Source organism: Sus scrofa, chromosome 15, assembly GCF_054392235.1.
Source record: "Sus scrofa isolate SSC_HxYL_T2T_F1_AM1 chromosome 15, Sscrofa_HxYL_maternal_Yorkshire_Landrace_v2.0, whole genome shotgun sequence".
Taxonomy (NCBI): Eukaryota; Metazoa; Chordata; class Mammalia; order Artiodactyla; family Suidae; genus Sus; species Sus scrofa.
Window position 1 is genome coordinate 95,198,972 of NC_139397.1, and position 27,385 is coordinate 95,226,356.

Consider the following 27,385-nt stretch of genomic DNA (forward strand, 5'->3'; position numbering starts at 1 on the left):
ACAGATGCTTCATCCACTGAAGTCTTGAGCCCCTCAAAGTTATTCATGAGGGCTGGGGTCAACTTTTTCCAAACTCTTGTTAATGCTTACATTTTGACCTCTTCCCATGAATCTCAAACGTTCTTTATGGCATCTAGAATGGCAAATCCATTCCAGAAGATTTTCAATTCACCTTGCTCAGAGGAATCACTACCTATGGAAGCTATAGCTTTATGAAATGTATCTCTTAGATAAAGAGACTTGACAGTAAAAATTACTCCTTGAGGAGCTCCCGTCGTGGCGCAGTGGTTAACAAATCCAACTAGGAACCATGAGGTTGTGGGTTCGATCCCTGGCCTTGCTCAGTGGGTTAAGGATCTGGCGTTGCTGTGAGCTGTGGTGTAGATTGCAGATGCGGCTCAGATCCCGCGTTGCTGTGGCAGCTCTGATTCGACCCCTAGCCTGGGAACCCCCATATGCCGCGGGAGTGGCTCAAGAAAACACAAAAAGACAAAAAAAAAAATTATTCCTGATCCACGGACTGCAGAATGTATGTTGTGTTAGAAGACAAGAAAACATTAATCCCTGTACATCTCCATCAGAGTTCTCGGGTGACCAGGTACACTGTCAATGAGCAGTAATATTTTGAAATGAATCTTTTTTTTTTCTGAGCAAAAGGTCTCAACAGTGATCTTAAAATATTCAGCAAGCCATGCTGTAAACAGATGTATTGTTATCCCGGATTTGTTGTCCTATTTATAGAGCACAGGCAGAGTAGACTTAGCATAATTCTTTAGGGCCCTAGGATTTTCAGAATGGTAAATGAGCACTGGCTTCAACTCAAGGTCACCAGCTGCATTAGCCCCTAACGAGAGAGTCAGCCTGTCCTTTGAAACTTAGAAGGCAGGCATTGACTTTCCCTTCCTAGTATGAAAGACCTAGATGGCATATTTTTCCAATGTAAAGCTGTGGATTTCAACTTCCTTCACACTGAACCTGTCGTCTCTGTAGCCACCTTTAGTAATGATCTTAGCTGGATTTTCTGGATAACTTGCTGCTTTCACCCTGCACTTTGATGTTATGGAGATGGCTTCTCTCCTTAAAGCTCATGAACCAATCTCTTCAAACTTTCCTTCTACAGCTTCTTCATCTTTCTCAACCTTCAAAGAACTGAAGAGAAATAGAGCCTTGCTCTGAATTAGATTTTGGCTTATAGGAATGTTGTGGCTGGTTTGATCTTCTATCCAGACTGCTAAAACTTTCTCCATATCAGCAATAAATTGTTTCGCTTTCTTATCATTTGTGTGTTCACTGGGATAGCATTTTTATTTTCCTTAAAGAACATTTCCAGAGTTCCCGTCGTGGCTCAGTGGTTAATGAATCTGACTAGGAACCATGAGGTTGCAAGTTCGATCCCTGGCCTCACTCAGTGGGTTAACGATCTGGCGTTTCCATGAGCTGTGGTGTAGGTTGCAGACGTGGCTCGGATCCCACATTGTTGTGGCTCTGGTGTAGGCTGGTGGCTACAGCTCTGATTAGACCCCTAGCCTGGGAACCTCCATATGCCTCAGGCGTGGCCCTATAAAGAACATTTCCTTTGCATTCGCAACTTGGCTACCTGCCTAATTCAAGAGGCCTAGCTTTCCACCTATCTCAGCTTAGGACATGCCTTCCTCACTGATCTTAATCATTTCTAGTTTTTGATTTAACATGAGAGACATGCAACTCTTCTTTTCACTTGAACACTTAGAGGCCATTGTAGGGTTATTAATTGGCCTAATTTAAATATTGTTGTTTGTTGTTAAATATTGTTGTTAAGGTTTGCCATCTTATATGGACACGGTTCATAGACCCCCCCCCCCAAATAATTACAGTACTAACATCAAAGACATCCAGTAGCATGTCTGGGAGGATACAGAGTAAGCAACTGGTTATAGAGTATGGACTGTGGGGAGAGTGGACTGGACTAGAAATACGAGATGTATTGAAGCCTAAAACTGGTAAGATCATCAAGAAGTAAATACAAGTAGAGAAAAAATGAGGATCAAGGATTGAGCTGTGGGGCACCCTAACATGGAGAGGTCAGAGAGAAGAAGAAACAGCAAAGGACACTGTGGAGGCAGGAGGAAGACTAGAAGACCATAATATCAAGGGAAAAAGCAAAGAAAGTGTATCAAAGAGGAGGCAGTCATTGCCTGTGTCCAGTGCCACTGCCAATAGGAAAAACAAGAGAAGAACCAACCCTAGATTTTTAGCAGCCACTGGTGACCATGCCAAGCAGTTCTGGCAAAGTGTAGGGAAAGCCACGCTGGACTGAGATGGGCTTAAGAGAAAATGGGCAGAGCAGGGTTAGAGGGAGCAGGTCCAGACAACACTGTCAAGTGTTTTCCACAAAGGGGAACACAGAAACTGGGCAGCACAGATGGCAAAAGTAGAGTCAAGAGAATTTTTTTAAGATGGAAGAAATCATAGGATGTTTGTGGGCTGCTGAAGATGGTTTTGTAGAAAAGAAAAACTATTAATGATGGAGCAGGGAGGAGAACTACCAAGGTTATGTTCTTGAGTAGATGAGAAGAAACGGGCCCTAGCACAGTGGAGAGCTGGCCATTATCTATGATCAAGAATGCAGAACATGGAGTTCCCTTCGTGGCTCAGTAGTTAACGAACCCAACTAGGAAACATGAGGATGTGGGTTTGATCCCTGGCCTTGCTCAGTGGGTTAAGGATCCAGCATTGCCGTGAGCTGTGGTACAGGTCGCAGGCACAGCTGGGATCCCATGTGGCTGAGGCAAAGGCTGGCAGCTGCAGCTCCTATTTGACCCCTAGCCTGGGAACTTCCATGTGTCACACATTCGGCCCTAAAAAAGCAAAAAAAAAAAAAAAAAAAAAAGGAATGCAGAATATGTGGACCCAAATGCTGATGAGTGAGTCAATGCAGTGGAAGTTCTCTTCTGATGGATTCAGTTAGAAGTCAAGTAGGATACAAGATTATGGAACTGAGATTAGAAGAGGTTTGAGGGGAAAGGGTGAAATGGATTAGAGACACACAGTATGACCACCAGGGAGCATCAAGGACCACCTCAAGGTTCATAAATTTAATGTGAAGCCTGGTCAGAACTCAGTTCTTCTCCAGACATATTCTGTTTGTTGGGAGTATGTGCAGAGTGGGCAGAGGCAGACTGAAAAAGGTTGTGGTTTTTTGCCCTGAGAGAAGATGGTGAGAGGGAAGCCGACTGGTTCCCCAACACCTATAAGACTCCTCCCTCCCATTCCATCCCGTGATGATCCAGTCACCGAGGCCTGTGGATGCCATGGCTTTACAGATCCTCATTTCCTGCCCCTCTTGACAATTTCCAGAACCAGTGTCTAATTGTATGCCTTTATCACTTTTCACTCGGACCACTGTAATTCCTCTTTTTGCCTCTAAAACATTCCTCTTCCTCTCTGGCCATTTTCCATATCACTTAACATCAGAAAGTACTTTCTAAGCTTAAATCTGATCATGCTTTTCTCTGGCTTAAAAACACTTCACTCTTAAAGCTGAAGTCCAAACTTCTGAGCTCTGAACACAGACATCTGCACCAGTAAGGGCTGCTTAGCACTTAGAGCTCTCATCTGTCACTCTCCTACCAGGACTTGGCCGTAAGAACTGCACACATGTACCAAGATAACTGTCACAATCTTGCTGAAATGGTTGATTTACTGCTCCATTCCCCCTGAGATAGTAAGCTACTTGAGGAGAGGGGTCTTGCTTTTTTTTCTTTTTCTTTTTAGGGCCACACCCACAGCACATGGAGGTTCCCAGGCCAGGCTAGGGGTCGAATCAGAGCTGCAGCTGCCAGCCTACACCACAGTCACAGCAACGCAGGATCTGAGCTGCATCTGTGACCTACACCACAGCTCACAGCAATGCCAGATCCTTAACCCACTGAGCGAGGCCAGGAGTTGAACCACGTCCTCGTAGATACTATACAGGTTCATTAACTGCTGAGCCACAATGTGAACTCCATGGGTCTTGCTTTCAAGAGGGGTCTTGAATCCTGAGAACTTAGAATACTGGCTGAATGAATAAATACATACATGTCACAGAAAGAACTGGAGCCTCTCTAGGAGATATAAAAATACATGCTTTTGTAAACCACATTAAGAGCACTGTGTTGAAAAATAAATTACACAAAAACAGCTCCTTCATTCACCTTATAAACTTGTAATAGTCTTTATTACACACCAGTACCATAGCTAGTGATAGCTAGAAATAATCTACTAGAGTGAGACAGGTAAGGAAAGAAATGACTACAGTTAATTTTTCTGCTTCTAAGGTCTGAAGAGAAACTTTTAAAAACACGTGCTAACAACAACATACCAAATATACATCTCCCTGGTACTGTAACTAGAATTAGAACACAATGTCGACTGTGTCACTTTCTCTACATTTTCCATTACACTAACAGCACTGACTTGAGTTTGGTGCATTTTGTCTCACCTCAGTATGTTTTACTCCTGGTGCCTAGAAAACCTCTACTGCAATTGTTACAATAACAAGGAGCTGTTTTCAAAAACGCTATCAAGCTCCCTGCTATGCCAACTCCAAAACTGTCACAGAGAGTAGAGGCTTTGCTTTCCGAGTTTAAAAGTTCTAACTATACTCCCATTGTTTGGCTGCCAGAAAGAAAAGTGTGTCCAGTTTAAGGCTCCACATTTAAGGATGGTCAAATACCAAACTGGTTTAATTTACATTGTATTAGTATGAATCAACTAAATATATGGAATTTCTTTGATATCTCTATCTAAATATATATGTATATAATTACTCATTTCCTCTATCTTATACTATAACAAATTACAGAATTTCTACACAAGTACCACTAATAACAAATCTAGCTATAGTTAAAGATCATTTTACAGGCTATGAATCTTAGAACATTTCCCTTTAAGTTTGTATAGCAAAATAATGTTTAAAATCTACTTAATTTGGGTGAATACATTATGAATTTTTTTAAGTTCCTCTTTTAATTTGTTTTCAATTTTAAGGGGGTTTAAATCATTTTTATTTAACTTGGTTGTTTGGATATGTGAAATACTTGTATAGTTCAAAAGTCAAATCTATATAAAAATGTATCCTCAAAGAAAACTATAATTTGAAAAGATAAATGCACCCCAATGTTCACTGCAACGCTATTTACAATAGCCAAGACAATGGAAGCAGCCAAAATGTCCATCAATAGAGGACTGGATAAAGAAGATGTGATATATATATATATATATATATGGATATGGATATTAGCCATAAAAAAGGCATGAAATAATGTCATTTGCAGCAACATGGATGTACCTAGAAATTACTATACTAAGTGAAGTAAAGTAAGACAAAGACAAATATCATATGAGATCACTAATATGTGGAACCTAAAAGAAATGATACAATAGAACTTACAAAACAGAAACAGACCCAAAGATTCTAAAACCAAACTTATGTTTATGAAAGGGGAACCGTATGGGGGTGGATAAATTACAGGGTTGGGATTGATGCATATGCACTACTGTATATGGACTAGACAGATAACAGGCACCTACTTTATAGTACAGGGAAATTTACTCAGTACTGTGTGGTAATCTATATGGGAAAAGAATCTGAAAAGGATTGGATATATGCATATGTATAACTGATTCACTATGCTGTATGCTTGAAATTAACATAACATTGTAAGTTAACTATATTCCAATAAAAAAAAAAAAAACATATCCTCACCTCCACCTTTATCCCCTGCACACTGCTCCTCATCTACTTCTTATGGAAAACTATTTCACTGGTATCTGGATTAATCCTTCCTGTGTTTCTCTTTTGCAAAAATAAGTTTTATTTTTTATTTTTCCTTTCCTCATTACTAAAAAGGGACTATAATTACTATCTGTACCTCTTGTGTCTAGAAATCATTCCATATCAGCTCACAGAAATCTTCCTTACTCTTTAGTTTATTCAATCAGTCCCCTCTGAACATTTAGGTTTTTTCCAACATTCCACTATTACAAAATAATTCTACAATCAAAAACTCTTGAGTATATGCTATTCCATATCTGTACAGGCAATTCATCAGGATAAAGCTCTAGAATTTGGACTAGCAGTTCAGAGGGTAAATAGAGATATAGTTTTGTTAGATATTACAAAATTCTCATAAAGCTATAGCATTTCACATTCTCATGAGCCATGTGTAAGTGCCTGTTTCTTCACAGGCTTACCAAATAAGGAGTATATTCTAAGCTTTTTTTTTTTTTTCTTTTTATGGCCACACCTGCAGCATATGGAAGTTTCAGGGCTGGGGGAGCTACAACAGCAGCCTGCGTGACAGCCAGGGCACAACCGGATCCAAGCTGCTGCATCTGTGACCTATGCCACAGTCAGCAGCAATGCCAGATCCTTAACCCACTGAGCAAGGCCAGGGATCGAACCTGCATCCTCACAAGACAACACTGGGTCCTTAACCTGCTGAGTCACAATGGAAACTCCTGTGAGCTTTTGAACTTTAACCAATCTGAAAAGTGAAAATAGTCTCTCTGTGTACTTTAATTTACATTTCTCTTATTATTATGAAGTTGAACATCTTTTCATATATTGCCATGTGTCATATCTTTTTTAGTGAACTGTCCATGACTTTTGCTCTTATAATCATTATTGAAACCTTTTTTAATGGAAAAATTACTTCAATGATGCTACAATGATGTCTTCAAACACTGTTCTAAAAATAATAAAACATAAGAAATGGAAGATGTATGAATACACTTAAAAGAATACTAACATCACTTAAGACTCTACTGTCATTCTACACTGTAAAAAGTGGTAGCTATTTCCAGTGAGAATAATATTAAGAAAAATACAGTCACATTACAATTTTATGATCCTAACTACAGTAAACAGTTAATTCTACAAATAATCAAGGCACTGAGGAAGGTCAAAGTTTGGGAAACAAGTGATTGAGAGACAGTTATGATGGTTTCATTACACTCACCTCATTAGTACAGGTAATTCTCCGAGGATGAGGGGCTTCCTGCTGCAGTTGATATACTAGGAAGGTAGAAAGTAAAAGATGTCAGTTTCCCTTAAGCAGAACATCTGAATGTATTAGAAATCAAAACCTACCTATTTTTTTTATGTTCATAAGAAAACTGTGGTATAGTCCTATTTCTTATTAAATTAAATTTTGTTATGAACAAAGCAAAGAAAGTAAACCAAACTAAATTTAGTTATAGCCTAGAAGGAAACATAAATTAAAAAATTGTAACCCATGGACATGTTCTAACAAATCAGTACTGGATATCTGGCTCTTTTCTCCATAATCTGGTCATTTATATTCCCCAATTTTGTGGATCTATTTCATAAAGCATGTCTCTGTTGTAACAAAATAATAGTTGTATATTTTTAGAGCACATTATTAAATGTCAAACTTGAAACTAAAATTAGGATTTATAGGCTAAATGTAACAGATATGCTTTTTTTCTCCCCTACTTATATTGTGAACATCTATCTTCAAAGATAATTTCCCCTACAAACAAAATTTCTGGGCTAAAGTTACCACCACTTATTCAACTAGGGTAAATATAGCAAACGAGAGGATTCAGGCACTTAAATATTAAGTTGCCAGAGGATAATTGTTAGGGTTTATGAAGATGGATTGGTGAAAAGTGTATCAATACCATGTCCTTCTAAACCTCACTTTAGGCTTTTTAACTTGAAATAAAGAAAGAATGAATAGGGGAGTTCCTTCCTGTTGTGGCTCAGCAGTTAACGAATCTGACTAGCATCCATGAGGATGCAGGTTCGATCCCTGGCCTCGCTCAGTGGGTTAAGGATCCGGCGTTGCCATGAGCTGTGGTGTAAGTCGCAGACACATCTCAGATCCTGCATTGCTGTGGCTGTGGTGCAGGCCAGTAGCTAGAGCTCCGATTCGATCCCTAGCCTGGGAACCTCCATATGCCGTGGGTGCAACCCTGAAAAGCAGGAAAAAAAAAAAAAGAAAGAAAGAATGAATGAATGACGAGTAAGTGTGGTTAATCAGAGAAAGTGTGTTTATGTGCCTACGTTGGAGAAAATCTGTTTTCTATTTCTACAAAATTATGAATAATTCTTAGACAAATACCTCCTCATATAAATTATGTGAGCCACTGGGAAATCTGTATAATCACAGATAAATGAACTTAAGTTAACCCTGTATTTAAATACATAGACATTTGGTCGATATAACATCAAACTACCCAGACATCTGGGATTATCAGATAATGAATATCTCGTATTTCAACTGGCTATCATTATATAGATTCCATCTCTGATCATATGTATTCATATATAATACAGGAACATGTCTAAACATATAGAACTGGACACATATGTACATGTGTGTGTACATACAGTATATACACTGACAACATACAGAGACACACATCACTGTTCTGTATTGCTATGTAAAGGCGAGAGAGTATTGCAGCTAAGAATCTGAACTCCTACATCAGACAACTTGGAGTTTGAACACGGGTGCTCTGCCACTAACACTGCATACTAAGCCTCAGTTTTCCTCATTGGTAAAATGGGCTTAACAGTTTCTACTTCATAGATTACTAAAAGGGTTAAATAACTTAATATATGTGAAAGACAAAGTAGTCCCTGGCACATAGTAAATACTCAATAAAGATTAGCCATTATTCTATGTAGATAACTGATATTAATACATAAAATTCTTTACAATAATATGTGGTTACCAAGATGCATCTTGAGTTCCTCACCCGAACATAACATGGTGATGCTATAATTTCAAAGATGCTAAGATGATATAGCTTTACTATTTCAGAATCAAAAAATAAAACTCTTTCTCATTTAATAATATTTGAAATCTACTGATAGAAATGGATTCTTCTGCCTTCTCTTGCTGGCTGCAAAAATCCCTAAGAAAGGTAATATTTTTAAAATACCCATATTTTATTTTGAGAGTTTTTCAAAAATATTCCTGTGAATATGTTTTTACAGATTAAAGAAATGATATGAAGGGAATAATTATAAGATGGGGAAGGGACAAAAGAAAGTACTAAACTAGGAGTTCCCATCATGGCTCAGTGGAAAAGAATCTGACTAGTATCCATGAAGACGCAGGTTCCATCCCTGGCCTCACTTAGTGGGTTAAAGATCTGACATTGCTATGAGCTGTGGTGTAGGTCGCAGACACAGCTTGGAGCTGGTGTTGCTGTGGCTGCGACACAGGCCAGCGGCTACAGCTCTGATTCGACCCCTAACCTGGGAACCTCTATATACTATGGTGTGGCCCTAAAGAGAGAAAGGAAGAAAGGAAGGATGGAAAGAAGGAAGGAAGGAAGGAAGGAAGGAAGGAAGGAAGAGAAAGAAAGAAAGAAAGAAAGAAAGAAAGAAAGAAAGAAAGAAAGAAAGAAAGAAAGAAAGAAAGAAAGAAAGAAAGAAAGAAAGAAACTAAACTAAATTTGTCTGGCTCTGATAATGAGAACATGTGTATTGCCAGAGATATCTGTAAATCCGCATCCTCTTAAGAGAATCACAACATGATTTGCAAAAAGGTCCATTCCTCAGATCCATTCCTCTACACTGGTAACTTTAACTCTAAGATGTGAAAATTCAGTGCACATTTCTGTCTCAAAAGACCAGTTGTTTTCCTTGTTAAAAAAAATGCTTTGGAAAGCACTGTCACCTACAGAAACTCAATTACGAGAAATGAATGGTGGCCAAGAAGGACATTAAAAGTTACTAAAGAAAGTAATGTTGGTTTTGACTCAAAGCACAAATACTATAGTGTCTAGTTATAGTCAGTAATATATTTACTTATTCAGTAAGCAAATGTTAAGATAAATCAGTATGAAAAGAAGACTGAGAGTATCATTACATGAAAATCTCATCCTTTGTTTTAATCAGTTTCAAAGGGCAAGGTTCTGTTCTATAGAGAAGACTAATTTTTAGACAAATACCTCTTACCGACTATCAATGGTTAGTCTACCTTTAAGACTTTTTTTTTTTTTTTTTTTTTTTTGCTTTTCAGGGCCACACCTATGGCATAGGGAAGTTTACAGACTACAGGTCGAATAAGAGCTGCAGCTGCCAGCCTACACCACAGTCACAGCAATGCCCAATCCAAGCCATGTCTGCGACCTACATCACAGCTCAGGGCAATGCTGGATTCTTAACCCACTGAGTGAGGCCAGGGATCGAACCTGCATCCTCATGGATACCGGTTGGGGTCATTACCACTGAGCCATTAAGACTCATTTTTAATTAAAATATATATATATACACACACACACACACACACATATGTGTGTGTGTGTGTGTGTGTGTATAAAATGGGAGCGCCTTTGGATACCTGAATATAACATATGAACATCTATCAAAAGGATCATTAAAAAATCATACAATAGATAAATTCAAGATGAAAAGATTATATGATTAAAGTACTCAACATTTTTTCAATCATCTTAGAAGTGTCCACGCTAGGTACTCATTAATTACATTCTCAGTACCTAGAAACAATGTCCTTTTTTTTTAATTGTCACACCTGCGGCATACGAAAGTTCCTAGGCCAAGCATTGAATCCAAGAAGGAGCTGAGACCTATGCCTCAGTTGCAGCAAAACAGGATCCTTTAACCCACTGCACAGGGCTGAGGAGAGAACTCACACCTACAGAGAGACCTGTGCCACTCCAGTGGGATTCTTACCCCACCATACCAAAGCGGGAACTCCAACACATTGCTAATCAAGCTCAGAGATTATAAATTCTAAGTTGGTATCTTGAGGTCAAAACTGGCTCACATTCTTCGGTCTGCTATTGCCTAAATTAAAATTTTTTAACATTTAAAAATAAAGAGATTTAACAACAAAACCAAAAGAGAATTCCAGCTTCTCTTGAAAACTCAGAAGATGTAACAGCATTGGACCCAGAGTTTTAGACGCTCACAGTAAAGGAAGCCAATTATGAGCTACTCCCTACAGCCGGGGCATCAACGCTCTGCTTTCTCACAGGCCCCACCTGCCCTGCTGGCCTATTTATTACATGTTAGGCCCCTGATTTAATTCAAGCAATACATATCAAAAAAGCAACAAAACTGTATTTGTTTTAAAAGAGTGCTCAACTTAAACATCTTGCTAATTCTGTTTTATTATTGGTGTGAATTTGTAAGGTTTTAAAATCATGTTTTCATAAGCTCAATTGAACCAAAATCAGAAAACATAAGAGAGGCATGGGTAAAATAAGTTTCTCATAGAATCACAGTGAAAATAGGTTTTTTATAGAATCACACTGTGAAAAGCTGTTCAGACCCCACCAAGCTAAAGACAGAAAAAAAACCCTTAACATGTCACAGCTTTTGACATTAAAATTTAACTGTTTTCTTTAGTCTTACTGATGTAATACAGAATACAAGTGAACCATCAGAACATTTTGAAGTTTTTATTCTGCATTTATCTCCTTATGTGGACTGACAAACTTGATTTTTTTTTTAATCTCAATCCATTTAGAATCTATCACCATTTTGAGAATTTTTTTTTTTTTCAGAGCTATGCCTGAGGCATATGGAAGTTCCCAGACTAGAGGTCGAATTGGAGCTATAGCTACTGGCCTACACCACCGCCACAGCAACACCTGACCTGAGCCACGTCTATGACCTACACTGCAGCTCATGGCCACATGGATACTAGTTGGGTTCACTATCACTGAGCCACAACAAGAACCCTGAGAATTTTTTTAATTACAAAAAGTCACCAGAGAAGATGATGAATGCATTATGGTTTCCTAGTCCCAACGATGGTCAAATAGAATTTTTAATTATCAGCTCTGAAAAGGGATATATAAGAAACAAACAAAATGTCATGGTTCAATTATTAAAGAGTACTAAGCAGGGCCTACTTCCCCAGTAACTTAAAGTTTCAATCACTTCTGAGAAAATAAAGGTGTCACAGATTTATCAGCTTTTAAATTTTTCCTATTAAGATGAACAAGCTCCCAGACAAATGAACTTCTTACAGTACTATTAATAAATACTGGAGATTATTTACAGATAGCTGAACGTAAAACTGTGGAGCTCTCTTGCGGCACAGCAGGTTAAGGATCCGGCATTGTTACTGCAGTGGCTTGGATCACTGCCGTGGTGTGGGTCAGTCCCTGCCCTGGGAACTTCCACACTCCACAGGTGCAGCCCAGAAATAAAACAAATTAAAATGAATATAAAACTATAAAGCTGAGGAGTTTCCATCGTGACTCAGTGGTTTAGCAATCTGAGGGTGCAGGTTTGATCCCTGGCCTCGCTCAATGTATTACTAAGGATCCAGTGTTGCTGAGAGCTGTGGTGTAGGCTGGCAGCTATAGCTCCGATTAGACCCCTAGCCTGGGAACCTCCATATGCTGCAGGTGTGGCCCTAAAAAAGCAAAAAAAATTACAAAAAAACTGTAAAACTGACTGAGTGGCAAAGGCAAAACAGAAAGAAAACAGAAGAACTCAACCTACATCCCAATTTTTTCTAGGCTCAGAATTTGACAAACACATTTAACAATCTAAACGGTCATCGTAACAATTACTTCAATGTGAAGATGTAATTTTTATATGTTTTCTTATTAGTTAAAATTTGCACATATACAAATTCTTAGAAGAATGAACATCATGATTTCATAAGGAAATTTCACATGACCAATTTTAAAAATGGACTTTTCCACTTGGCTTTTAACACTGTTTAATCATAAAATTTGCTTGAATTGCAAGTGTTTGCATTTGATGGTCAGAAGATATAGTCTATTCTAATAATTTTTTCCTTGTTTCTACTGTTAAAATGATGGAGAGGGGGTGTTCTTCAGGCACTGAAGTCACTAAAATAAACTTAAAACTCAGTATTAGTACTGAAAAAAGGAAATATGCAATTTTTAAGATAAATGATAGCTACTTTAAGACATATGAAGATACAGAAAACACAAATTGCATACACTACATTTAGTAATCAATATTCTTCAGGGGGAAAAATCAGCACCATGATTCAATAACAGTCTGAGGCTTTATAAATGCTTACATTAAAATGTGCAAGGCGCAAGTCAGAGCAAAGGGAATAAAGATAAATTGAAATCGAGAAAATGCAGAGAAGAATTTTAAATAGGCTTCCTTCCAATGAGATTATGAGACAAAATCTTTGGGAGGTAAAGAACAGTAGTCCTTTTCATACATTCTTTGAACTATACTCCCCAGAAACAAAAAGGATATATAGCAGGGGTAGGGGAAAATGCACCTATGGCAATATTTTTAGACTGTTCATATTTTGCTTACTATAATTAACCCAAAGTGGTAACATATTAAAATAAAACTATCTATTTTTCCGGGAACATAAAACCAGTAAGAATCTGAATTCCTCCTCCTTCAGTCAGCAAATTTCAGCAACTTATAAATATCAAAACAACATTTACAGAGATGCTAATGATCTATATTTAAAGTACAGGTTTCTTATTCAACTCTATAGACAACGAACAACAGCTTACAGTGTTGGTTTCTGCCATAGTTCATTCACGGATTTTTTTAAAAAACAATTCTGATTTTATTAACTCTACATGCACTTTTTAGAATCTGAAATACCCTTTACTTGATGCAGTAATATTCTCTAGAAAACAAGGAAGCGAAAATAAAGCACTAGAATGTAGACTCTTTTGAAAAAATCTGTATTCTAATGCAAAGTTTAAAGAACAATATAGAATTCAAATATCTCTCTTTTTATTTTGGAAGACAACTCCTAAAAAAGAAGAACACTTTTTTTTTTTTTTTGGTCTCTTTTTACCCTTTCTAGGAAGAGAGCCTCCTGACTTACCATTTATTTATTTTTTTATCTAAGGAATCAGGATCTAAGAATAACTAGGTTCTCTGAATTCCTACTTAGCTTCTCTTTGCATTAGTTTTATCAGCTATTGTCAACAAGTGGTGTCTCAAGTTCCGTAATACAGAATTCCATGCACACTCAGAGGGATGGGATATATTCCAGACATGCAGACCAGGTACAGACTTGGGGGAAACACTCCTGTTTCCTCACAGGTTCTTTTTCTGTGCTACTCACAAATTCTGCTGCAAATTAATTTTTCAATAATGGACACACAATGGAACGAATATTCATATCTAATGATCCTAATATATTTATATTACTTATAAAGCACTATATTACACCCAATTTAAATTATTTGTGTACTTACAGTAAGATTTCCAAACAGGAGGTCTATATTCATCTGTATCTGAAAGAATAAACACCAAATTAATATTACGGAATATTAATATTTTCAATGAGATATTATCATCATTAATTCATTTAATATATATTTGCTGAGGTCTATTTGTCCTAGGCACTGTGCTAGGCACTAACGGGCATTCAAAGGTTTTTTTAGTCTTGAACCTCTCTTTCTTGGGGTAAAATTTCACAAAGATGTTTCAAGAAAGTTACTATAGTCATTCAACTGCTTATCCTATAAAAACATCAAGCTTAATTTTTACTGCTGGCATTCATTTACAGTCACTGGGGTAAGAGTCAATAATGTCTTTGGGCTTAAAGTGAAAGATCCCTGAAATCACTGGAATTTGTTTATCCTTCCTTTCATCACATTTGGGGGATTCCAACATAACAGGTTTTATTATCATCAGGAGAGAACAGCAAAGTACAGATATTAGTCCTCATACATCCTGGACAATCAAAACCAGGAAATGAGAAACACTTCAGTGGACGGGTGTATCTGGGGAGCCATAAAGAACATGAGGTGAACATGTGCTCGCCAAGTCTACTGCCCCTACTCTGCTCCAATGTGGATTAGGAGACAGTGTGAAGAGGCAGCGGAAAGAGATGGAAATACAAACACATGAGGGAGATGGGGGTTAGAGAAAGGAGCGGGGACAGTGGGGTCTGGCTTCTCATCTGGAAAGCACAGCTGAGGAACAATCCTGCCAGCACAAAGCCCCACCTGCAAGGCCACACGGCCAAACCAGCAGGCACAGCATTTTGGTGTGGGGAGGTGTGGCCAGACACATCACCTGGCTGTGCTGGATCCAACATAAACCCACTGAGGAATCTGACCCTAAAAATCACGGTCTCCAAGGAGGCAAGAAATTTCCTGGGATGTTTATTGAGAAGGGTGTTTCTTGTATATGTAGCTCAAATAAAATGGTTGTGGACTCAAAACATTCAGCCCCCACCTCCCAACCTTTATAATACTATCTCACACTTCATTTACGATGTGTTATCACACAAATACTTTGAGTCAGAAGGCTACAGCAAGACTACTAATGATGGGCATAAGAACATAAAATGGAAATCCCAAGTCACGTAGAAACTGCTTGGCATCCAGCAGAAGTTTTCCTGTGTTTTACATGTTTTCTTAAGGAACAAATAAAAGATTACATGAATGAATGAATGAAGTAATGTAGCAAATACTGCTAACTCTCATTATTCATGATAATTATCTTCTACAATGTCACCATAAACAATGAATTAACCTACACTGAACACTGCTCCTAGGAGAAACACAAGTTAGGTTCCTGTGAGCCTCTGTCACAACACTTTCATCAACCAATCAATACGTAACCTTGTTTTCTATGTATTTCTGTTTAAAGACACCTTATTTAGTACATACTGTTGATTCATCAAAACTGAACTCACAGCCAACAGCACCATATCTAATGCCTCAGTGAAGCTTATCTAACACTTGTATTTTCTCCCCAGGATACAGCACTGCCTTCTTGCACTCAGGAACACCAGACAGAATTTTGACACTATGCTCCGGAGCCATTTTAAAAGCAAAACCACCAATAAAAAGTCACAAAAATGCAAAAAATGCAGCACTAAATAGGCTATGAAAAGAATACTTAGTTACAGTGAGAGAGCTGAAACAAAGAAGGCAGAGTTGCCTTGTTCAACCTCAGCTGGGCATAAACAGGTCATGCAATTCATATACTTTGCCATGCTACAAATGTTGGCATATAACCACGAAAGTGTCATTAGGTATTTATTTTAGGGTTACAAATAAATGCAAGTTAGCAAATTTGCCAATACAGAATCAAGAATAATGAGGACTATCTGAATATGAATGAGCAATTATTTAGGAAAACTGCTAGTCAAGTAAAGTCACCTAGTAATGATACAACATTAGGATGAAATATGACCTTACCACAGTGATGTACAGATATATACATATTTACTTTGCTCGAATGTGTGTCTGTGTGTTTTTGGAGGGTTAATTATGAGGTTTGTCTTAATTAAATGATAATTCATTGAATTACGTGTTTTTAATACTAGGAAAAATCGGCCTCTAAGCATTCGAGTCATTTTATGATTTCACTGATGCCATATGGATGCTGTTATATTGCCATTCAATCCTAAGCCAGTTCAGGGTTTAACAGGAGAGTGTACATTCACTTTCTTGGCACTTGGCCATACTCACATGTGTCTTGGCCTCCTTGCCAGGATCCAAACAGTATAAGCTATGGGGATCAGGCACCTCCTGACCCACCATGTGGAAGACAGCACATGTGGTCAGAAAGAGGGAGGGCACCCAAAAAGGTTGAGACCAGAGTAGTAAAGAATTTAACCTTGCACTTAGGAGAGGCCTGACTTTTGTCCTTAGCTCCTAGGAGGTAATTGCATTTGCCTGAGAGCTGTGGGCTAGCCAGAGAGTAACAATGTGACTTATGGTGCAATGGCTTTGGGTCACACAGTGTCAGTCAACCTGGAGACTGTGATCAACCATGCTGTTAAAATGGAATAACAATATCATTTAAAATGGGAACAGTAACAACACAGGTTTGTTAGGGGGATTAAACATACATAAAGCCCCTTGCACTTAGGAGACCTTTAGTATATGAGTACCCTCTCTTGCCCTCACCAAAAGTGACTTTAAAAACACAATGAAGAAGTTCCCATTGTGGCTCAGTGGAAACGAATCTCACTAGTATCCATGAGGATGCAGGTTTGATCTCTGGCCTTGGTCAGTGGGTTAAGGATCCAGCGCTGTGGTGAGCTCTGGTGCAGGTTGCAGTCGCAGCTCGGATCTGGCGTTGCTGTGGCCAGCGGCTATAGCTCCAATTCAATCCCTATCCTGGGAACCTCCATATGCCTCTGGTGTGGCCAAAACAAACAAACAAACCCAACCACAATGATATTACCATACTTGCCTCAGGCCATCATCAATGATTCCACCTATGCATTTTTTTCTTATTATTTTGTTCTTCCTATACACCTGGCTCTATTACACAAGATACTATTCAAGATGGTACGATCACAGAAGTGTCCCAATAAAATGAGTATTTATCAAATAACCAAAAAATATTGGGATTTAGGGTCAAGTTTCCATTGACATTAAAACAATCCTAATTATTAGTGATATCTGAGAACACAGCGGGTTTAAAAAGTCTTTTCCTAGCAATCTATTTTTTTCTAGAGGAAGTGTAAACTGCTGTGACCTCTCTAGAGAACAACTGGCAACAGATATCATGAGCCTTTGAAAGTGTGTTGCAGGCATCTGTTAAGGAAGAAATTAAATGAGATGCTCTTTGAAAGGAAACATTTTAAAAATTACAACAGTCAACTTTCTAAGTCAACTGTACTCCAATAAAATATATTTTTTTAAATAAAGAACATCCACAAAGAAAAATACAAGAGTCCTCTTGTGTTTAGGGGTAGAGATCCTTAGGTGACTTTGGTGTGAATGTTTTTGTTGAACAAGTTAGATAAAGGGAGGCACCACAGCCCTCAGGACTCAGGGGAAAGAGGCCCATTGAAAGGAGTAAGTTGCATGGCTTAGAAAAACATACCTTAAACTCTCCACATGCAAAAATTAACTGCTAGAGTTGCAGAGACCAATTTTACCCTAAATCCTTCTGGAAGCGAAGAAATACTACCCCACTACCCAATCATTTTTTTTTTTTTTTTTTTTTTTTTTTTGGCCATGCCCACCATAGCATCTGGAATTTCCAGGCCAGAGATCAAATCTGCACCACGGCAATGACCTGGGCTGCTGCAGTGACAACAATGGATCTTTAACCTGCTGTGCCACAAGAGAACTCCTACCCTAATCTTTGGTTCATCCAAGTTAAGAAGTTCTGCCATACAAGACACTTATACCCCCAACCTAGTTCCACTGGCAAGAAAAGACAGAAACATTCCTGAAAGAAAATGACTTTGAAGATGGATTAGTTGAAATTGGTGATCTAGGTTCACACGAAGAGCTTGTGGGTTTATGAGGGAGGACAGATTCTGGCCCAGCATGAGGCAGAGGCTAGAAGTGTCTCTGACCTCAGCCTCCCTGGCACATGGAATCATTGAGTGTAAGAGTGTGAACTAATAAACTGCAATCCTGATCTCCAACTGGAGTCACTACTTTGACCTGGGCCAGGTCTGACCATCCTAGCAGGAGCTGGACAAGCAACGATCAACAAAGGACTGGTCTTCAACACTGACTGAAAGTGATAAAGAGAAGGAAGATAAATAGTACACTATTACACTACAGTTCTCTTTTTGTCATTTGTAAGAAGATGGGACCACTTTGGGACTGAGTAAGGCTCCTGAAGGTCACACTTGGAGGAGGAGACTGCCTAAAGAAGAAACTAAATTTTTTGCTAATCGGGGCACTGATTACGGGAAAAAAAAACATAGGAGTTCCTGTCATGGTGCAGCAGAAACGAATCCGACTAGGAACCATGAGGTTACGGGTTCGATCCCTGGCCTTGCTCAGTGGGTTAAGGATCCAGCATTGCCGTGAGCTGTGGTGTAGGTCACAGACACAGCTCAGATCTGGCATTGCTGTGGCTAGCAGCAACAGCTCCGATTTGACCCCTAGTCTGGGAACTTCCATATGCTATGGGTGCAGCCCTAAAAAGACAAAAACAATCAGAACAAAACATATATATATGTGTGTGTGTGGAAGTATATTTGGCTTCTGTATTTACATAACAGTTCAGTTCCTTGTGCATATCTTTTGACCTAGCAGTTCTATTTCTAGGAATTTATTGCAAAATAGTTAAGGATGTTAGGAAAATATTAATTTAGAAGAACACCATTGAAATATTACTTTGAAAACTAAAACACTGGATTCAACCTAAATGCCTAACAACTGGAAACTGACAGATTCAATGATGATAGATTCCAGTTTGAAGACACTCTGACCATACCAAAAGGGCTTCACCTTTTACCATTATAGAGTCTGATGGGGAGTTCCCTAGTGGCTTAGCAGTTGAGGATCTGGTGTTGTCACTGCTGTGGCACGGGTTCGATCCCTGGCCCAGGAACTTCCGCATGCCACAGGCATGGTCAAAGAAAACAAAGGGTCTGACAGATATTTAAATATTTTTAAATCTTTTAAACCAGTGGCTCTCAAATTTTTTGGTTTCAAAAATATGGATTCTAGGGAGTTCCCGTCATGGCTCAGCAGAAACGAATCTGACTAGCATCCATGAGGACACAGGTTCAATCCTTGGCCTTGCTCTGTGGGTTAAGGATCCGGTGTTGCCAGGTATAGGCATAAACTATACCTGGACCCACGTTGTAATTGGCATTTTTAACCATAGAAGGCGTTTAATACATATTTTTTAAATGAACAAAACTTTCTGATTATTTTAACATTTTTATATGCCAGCATGATTTTGATATTTATATAAAAGTATCTTTCATGTAGTAAATGAATAGTATTACATTTAAAGGCAATGGAGGAACTATTTTAATCGATTTTGTGGGCATGTACTTAATTTAGGCATGCATCTATACCATGCTAAGATTGTTTTAAGCAGCTGTCACTGTGAGGAGCTTCATTTTCCTCTTCTCCCTGTTCTAATTGAATTTGCTAATTGAATGGCAAGCATTCATTATGGAAAAGAGAATAGTTTCTTAATTTTGTTTTGGCTTTTTAAAAAAGTTTTACTGAAGTATAGTTGATTTACAAGGTTGAGATAATTTCTGCTGTACAACAAAGTGATTCAGGTGTACATGTACAAACATCCATTCTCTTTCAGATTTTCATGCCACATAGATTACCACAGAATACTGGATAGAGTTCTCTGTGCTACACAGTAGGTCCCCATTGGCCAATCATTTCATATACCTCAGTGTATGTAAGCCAATCTTTATTTTTTTTTTTTCATCTTTGGTTAATCACTAAGATTGTGAGTCAAATCGTACTCTTGGACTTTTTTTAGCATGTTTATGAAAATGATTCCAATTTTTTTCTTGCTTTTTTTAACTCAAAGATATATATTTAAGCAAGATTTACTTTAAACTTATTTTTGCCTATAATATCTTTTGTGCTGCTTTTTCTCTAAATAACAATATATTCAGGACATCCATTTATCCTTTAATATTAAAAATGTAAAGATACTTACCTGTACCTTTATGCAATGATGTTTTTGTTTTTTGTGGTTTTTTGCTTTTTAGGGCTGCACCTGCAGCACATGGAAGTTTCTAGGCTAAGGGTTGAATCAGAGCTACAGCTGTGGGGCTACACCACAGCCACAGCAACATAGGATCCAAGCTGCATCTGTGACTTACACCACAGCTCACAGCAGCACTGGATCCTTAACCCACTAAGCTAGGCCAGGGATCAAACCTACATCCTCATGGATATTAGTCAGGTTCATAACCCGCTGAGCAACAACAGGAACTTCCTAGGCACTGATTTTTAAAACCTTAGTAAACTATATCTAAAATACTATCTTTGATATGATATACTATAATTTACAAAACTAGGGCTGTTGTTTGGGAGGTACTCAATAGTCTTCATTCATTGATTGGTAAGATTAAATCTACTTATAAATATCCTAATGTTCTGAATTTTTAGATTAACTTAAAACACTGTATGACTAAATAAACATTTATGCTCTCTTCAATTAGATCCTACTTAGTTCAATTAAATCTATGGATATCACTAAAATGACTAAACTTTGAAAACAAAAAAACAAATTTCATTTTTTATTACATATATGTATTATTACTATATATCATTATATAGTTATGTCTTGTGAATTCTTGGCTTAGAGTAATATTCCACTGATGAAGTTTAAACCTGATTAACTTTTTATTTGAAAAAAATAAATAGTTCATTCTAGAAGAGACCAGAATGTTAAATTTAACCTGTTTCCTGGGTTTTTAACCTTTTTTAAAAAAAATTTTATTATAGTTGACCCACAATGTTCTGTCAATTTCTGCTGAACAGCAAAGTCACCTGGTTATACATAATATACATTCTTTTTTCTTATATTATGGTTAGGCTCAAAACAAAAAGGCTTTTACAACTTTTTTAACAACACAATGGATCTTCTCAAAAAGGGCTATGTTTTATTTTAAATGAGGTTTAGACTAAGGATGTATGAATGCTCAAAAATTATGCAATTAATGTTTTATTTTTATTTTTAAAATGTATCTTATTTTATTTTTTCCGTTTTAGGGCCGCACCTGCAAGATATGAAAGTTCCCAGGCTAGGGGTCAAACCTGAGCTGTAGTTGCTGGCCTACGCCACAGCCACAAAACATGGGATCCGAGCTGCATCTGTGACCTACACCACAGCTCAGGGCAATGCCAGATCCTTAACCCACTGAGCGGGGCCAGAGATTAAATCTGCATCCTCCTGGATACTAGTCATTTTCCTTATCACTGAGCCACAACAGGAACTCCTGCAATTAATGCTTGAAAGCACATTTGTTTTAGATTGCTTTTGGTTTGAAAAAGCAATCTTAGATTTCTGTTAAAAAATTTATTTATAAGAAAAAAGGCATTTTTTCCCTTGAAATGAAGAATACACCTTTGAGCCCACTGGCAAGAGATCTCCCTGTCCTGCTTTAACTAGAAAATACAAGGCACTAATGATTAATCCCCACCTGTTGATGTTCTGTTTCTGTAGCAAATTTTGGCACACCAATTTTGGCATACCAAAATAATAAGATGCTTGTGACCATAAAACTCTGTTTTACTATAAAGTGATCTATTTAAAATACAAGGGCATAAAATTCACAAAAAAATGCTAAACAATTACTACATTAATATTTCAAAGAGTCATAAAGCAACCAAACTGCTCACTCAGCAGTAATGAACCAGACCAGTATCCATGATAATTCAGGTTCAATCCCTGGCCTCACTCAGTGGGTTAAGGATCCAGCATTGCCATGAGCTGTGTGGTGCAGGTCGAAGCCATGGCTTGGATCCCATGTTGCTGTGGCTGCAGCTCCGATTCGACTTCTAGCCTGGGAACATCCATATGCTGCAGCTGTGGCCCTAAAAAGACCAAAAAAAAAAAAAAATTAAAAAGCTCAGAATAGGGAGATTTATGGTACATCAGAATAAATATCGGGCATTGTCACTGCAGCAACTTGGGTCACTGCTATGGCAGTTTCGATCCCTGGCCTGAACCTCCATATTCTTTGGACGCAGTCAAAAAAAAAAAAAAAAAAAAAAAAAGGCTCATAACAACATACACGATTCTAACCTAATGAGGAAACAAATAAAAAAAGACCTTTGCTAGGTTTCTAGGTAACTCATATCCTGACTAAACTTCTTTCCTAGAAGATGCTTCAAAACATAGTAAGTAAGCATTTCAACTAAGATAATTAAAATTCACTCTGCAAAGTCATGGCCAAATAAGGTCGGTTAACTTCACCCTTAGAAGAAACAAGGTCATTTAAAACTACTCCAAGTTGGAAACAGATGTGTTATGATACAATTCTGACAGAAATAAACTATTTTTAAAGCCAAAGATAATTGTTTTTAATTCTTCAGAGAATAATGACCCAGAACTTTAATACCTGGGAAAAAAAAAAAAAGAAAGAAAGAAAATTTCTGAGACTGTGCAAACTACAGTGCTCACATGTAATTTCCCAAAACAAATATTCTGCAAATGCAGTACTCAAATGCTTCACTGTGGACCCGCAGCTTGAGCCAACAAAGCCTCCTAAATGAAATGTGAGCCAAACTTGGAAAACTCTTCTTTTTCAAATTCAAGCTTGGCCTTTAATTAAAGACCTAAGCAATGTTTCCTCTAACCAACTTGGCAGACCTAGCAAACAGACTACACAAACAAAGCCTTCTGCTTACTCAAATCTTTTCACTATATAGGACTCTTGGAACAAAAAGCCATACACAGGAACTGGGTCAGTCAGCTCAATTCAAAAGTAAGGGCTGTCATTTTCCAACCTACTAATTCTTCTTCTAGACAACAAGTTATATCTAAGTTTTCTCTCTAAAGGGTTTGATCATTTTTAATGACGCTCATCTTAAAAAGTCAGCATACTAACAGAAATTCCTCAGGTCCTCTTAGCATGAGGTTTCCACCACAGAACTTCAAGGAGAGGTTTAGCTCCTTCCAAGCCTCTTAGTAACCTCTCAATATGCCCAAATTATACCTACTTAGATTTTGTTAGGTAAGTAAAAGAATTCACCTGTACTAATGATACAGTTCCTAAAACCCTCTACCACAAAAAACAGAATACACAGAACTCAACGACAATGAAATATGCCTTTCTACTGAATTTCTCTGTATCTCACATGTCTAAAATTAAGCTGTGATAAATTAATTATTCATGAAATCCTTGTAATTCATTCTTAAAAGAGTCTACCATATGGTATATACATTTTACCACACACACAAAATATACCTGGGAACATTTTTTCATCAACTTAAGACTTTCATCCAGACCACCTGAAATTACAGATATTAAAATGGAACCCCATGAAAACTGTGCAGAATTTTTACTTTTTATAAATACAGGTTGTGTAGAGTTCCTGTCGTGGCTCAGTGGTTAATGAATCCGACTAGGAACCATGAGGTTGCGGGTTCGATCCCTGGCCATGCTCGGTGAGCTAAGGATCCGGCGTTGCTGTGAGCTCACGCGGCTCAGATCTCGCGTTGCTGTGGCTGTGGTGTAGGCCAGCAGCTACAGCTCTGATTAGACCCCTAGCCTGGAAACCTCCATGTGCCGCAGGAGCGGCCCTAGAAAAGGCAAAAAGACAAATAAATAAATAAATAAATAAATAATAAATACAGGTTGTGTAAAATAACCAATGAAAACTATATTTTTAGTGGGGATTTCCTAGTCAGTTATCTAAGAACTATAACCCAGTTGTCTCAAATGCCCTTACCACCTTCAGTAGACAGTATACATATCCTCCTTGTTCTTTTCTTAAAGGAAAAGTTGCAAACAATGTTTTCTCTCCTTGTTATTCATCCTTTGGGACAAATTATTCCTAATCCATGCATTTCTCATTGCTACACAATTTTGCAGCAGTGACTCACTTGGATCCTTGTCATTGGAGAAGGAATCTATCACCATATTCTCAGGCTTAGGAGCATGCAACAGAATGTGTTTATTAGAATATGCATTATTATTTATTTTTTTTACGCAGACTCATAGAATAGTTAGGATTCGCCAATGAAAGGAAAGCAAGCTTTCAAAGTCTTGCCTTACATCTGTGTTTTCAAGTTTTCTCAAGAGGACAGATACTTGGTAGCCCTTAAATGAAATGCTATGGTAAAAAAGAGAGGTAACACTTCTATTTTTAATACTTTGACATCACAGACAAGTAAGAAGGGAAAAGATCACAACATTACTCAACCTATAATGATAATTTCCAAATGTGCTTCTTTTCAAACTGAACTTCTCTGGAAAAAAACAATCAGTCGTATCTGTCTCTCTGTCTCTCTCACACGCAAACTCACACACACATGGCTTCTGAAGAACACAAAAAATTTTGCTTTAGATTATAAGATGTGAAGCCAAATGTGGAATAAGACAGCTCACTGCTGTAGAAAACAAAACAGAGTCAGATATGGAAGTCATATTGGTAAACCACAAACAAGCAGAGTTGGATAATTCTAAGCACATGCTAACTGTCCCAAGGTATAATAAAACGCTCAGCATGTTTTAATTAACCGTGCTTTGACTGCACACATGACAGCATGGGCTGCCAAGAAGCAAAAAACTCTTTGGAAATGACAACCTGAGTTCCAAATTGATAGGTACCTATTTTACTTCCTTTGAGAGCAGAGCCCAGGGCACAAAAGATCTGGGACTGTAGTGTCTCTTGCCAACAGTTGCAACCAACAAGGCCGAAAATGAACACGTAATGGACTTATTTGTCTTAGAGAAGTTCCTGAAGCATGGGGACATGAAGAGCAACTAACTGCAAATATAATAGCAACAAAGACTCCTTCCTTCTCAAATATCCCAATCCGAATGCTTTGAAGAGTGTAAGTATTTTTATAACTCATTTGGCAGCAAACTCTAGTCTGACCTGAACCTAAAAGTATTTTTATAGTTCCTAACAACTCATTTGATGGCAAAAACCTCACCTTAATGGATATGGGAATATTTAGTCCTTATTTATTCCATGGAGTGTGACTTCATTCGTTTCACTGCAGAAATATTAATGTTTGCTTACAGAGTGATATGTCAGGCACTGCTAGGGTGCTATAAAACATAATATATAACACACACCCATATGTGAAATGCATTACCTTTCCAAAATCTGAAAAATTCCCAATTCCAACACACATTATTTACCAAGGTTTTGGATAAGAGATTATAGACTCACTACTCTTATTAATATTATGGCTGATCACATTACAATGTTAAGTCAGAACAAGACACTCTCCTGCTAAAATTCTCTCCAACAGCTTCCTGTGTCACTCAGAATAAGAGCCAAGCTCTTTACCGTAGCCACCAAACTGCTAACAAAGAGACCACAGCACTGACGTCATCTGGTAATCTGTAAGAAATGCAGAACTGCAGGACCCAACTCCCACGTGTGAAGCAGAATCGGCATTTTCACAAGACTCCCAGCTGATGAGCACGCACCTGATTTTCCAGAAGCTCTAACTCCTAACACCCTAGTTGATCTGTCCTTACCTTGCTAAGTTCGTCTCCTATTTCTCTCTTTCTCCTCATCTACTCTTGGCCAGTCTCTCTGGTCTCCTTGCCGTTCATCAAACACACAAGAAACACTCCCACCTAACATTCCCTGGAACTGGAATGTTCTCCCTACAGAAATCTCGGTTGACTGGCTTCCTTATCTAATTCAGTTCTTCACTCAAAAGTCACCTTCTAAGTGAAGCCTTCTCTGTCACCCTAACTAAAATGTTCAACCCCCTCCCCCACCCAAGAACTCATATTCTCTCCTATTTTCCTTAGTTGTCATGACATTCTTTCTCTTTAGTAGATATCACTATGTAAAACACTAACATTTTACCAAACTATATTGGTTTTGATTTGTTTTTTTGCTTTTTTTAGGGCCGCACCCTCTGCGTATGGAGGTTCCCAGGCTAGGGGTAGAATCAGAGCTAGAGCTGCTGGCCTAGACCACAGCCACAGCAATGCCAGATCTGAGCTCTGAGACCTACACCATAGCTCCTGGCAACGCTGGATCCTTAACCCACTGAGCGAGGCCTGAATCCTCATGGATACTACTCAGATTGGTTTCCGCTGAGCCAAGACAGGAACTCGTGAAACATGTTAACTTTTAGAAGACTTATATAACTCAATGAGCAATTATTTTTGAAAAGACAAATGCATGATAGGACAAAATCACACATGGGTAAAAGATTCAATCAAAATACAGAACAGGCCAGTAGAGTTTAATGTAACAGAGGACACAACGTTCACTAACATGGTTTTAGAGCCAACATTACAACTGACCTTTGGAAACTACCACTTGTCAAGTTTTCTTGTCCTATCAAAGAATATATCCAACTACTTGAAAAGACTATTAAAATACTTCCCTCTTTTCCAACTACTTATCTGTATGAGGCCAGATTTTCTTAATACACTCCAATCAAAACAACATATTACAACAGATGATTGCAGATATGAGCTTTCTTCTTTAAGCTAGACATAAAAGAACTGAAAAAAATGGTAAAAGAGTGCCACTCTTCCCACTTTAAAATTAGTGATTTTTTTTATAAAATATGTTACTTTTGCTAACATGTAATACTTTAAAATTAGTGATTTTTTTATAAAATATGTTACTTCTGCTAACATGTAATAGTTTATTGTTTTTAAATCAATTGATAAAATTTTAATTTCTCACTTTAATTTTCAAATATAGTAAATGGCAATATGTATATATACATATACACACACACATATATGCATGTATATATATATAACCCACATAAACAAATGCTCCTTAGATTCCTCAATAATGTTCAATATATAAATGGGTCCCGGGATTTAAGAGTTTGAGAACCACTGGCCTAAAACAATAACTAGTAGACAGAAGTAAGTTCTGTTGCCCTGAACACCTACAATGTGCTAGGCTCTTGTTAAATACTGACACTTACTCCATTTATGCCTCACAACAATCTTATAAAGCAGGTGTTATTACTATCACCATTTTATGGGTAAGAGAATCAGTACTTGAAAGAGAT

The 27,385-nt window shown here is 37.9% G+C and overlaps 1 protein-coding gene across 5 annotated transcripts in view; it reads right to left on the reverse strand.

Annotated features, from left to right (window-relative positions):
* Nucleotides 1-27,385, reverse strand: part of CHN1 (chimerin 1) — a 196,915-nt gene that overhangs the window by 133,353 nt on the left and 36,177 nt on the right. For all 5 annotated transcript variants that reach the window (XM_084999560.1, XM_021076315.2, XM_084999561.1 and 2 more), the window contains exons 3-4: nt 14,197-14,235; nt 6,984-7,039 (exon numbers count right to left, since the gene is read on the reverse strand). Coding sequence is in view for 1 of the 5 variants with exons in the window: in XM_021076315.2 (XP_020931974.1) it covers nt 6,984-7,039; nt 14,197-14,235 (95 nt within the window). In the remaining 4 variants the exon portion in view is untranslated. The remainder of the gene's footprint in view (nt 1-6,983; nt 7,040-14,196; nt 14,236-27,385) is intronic.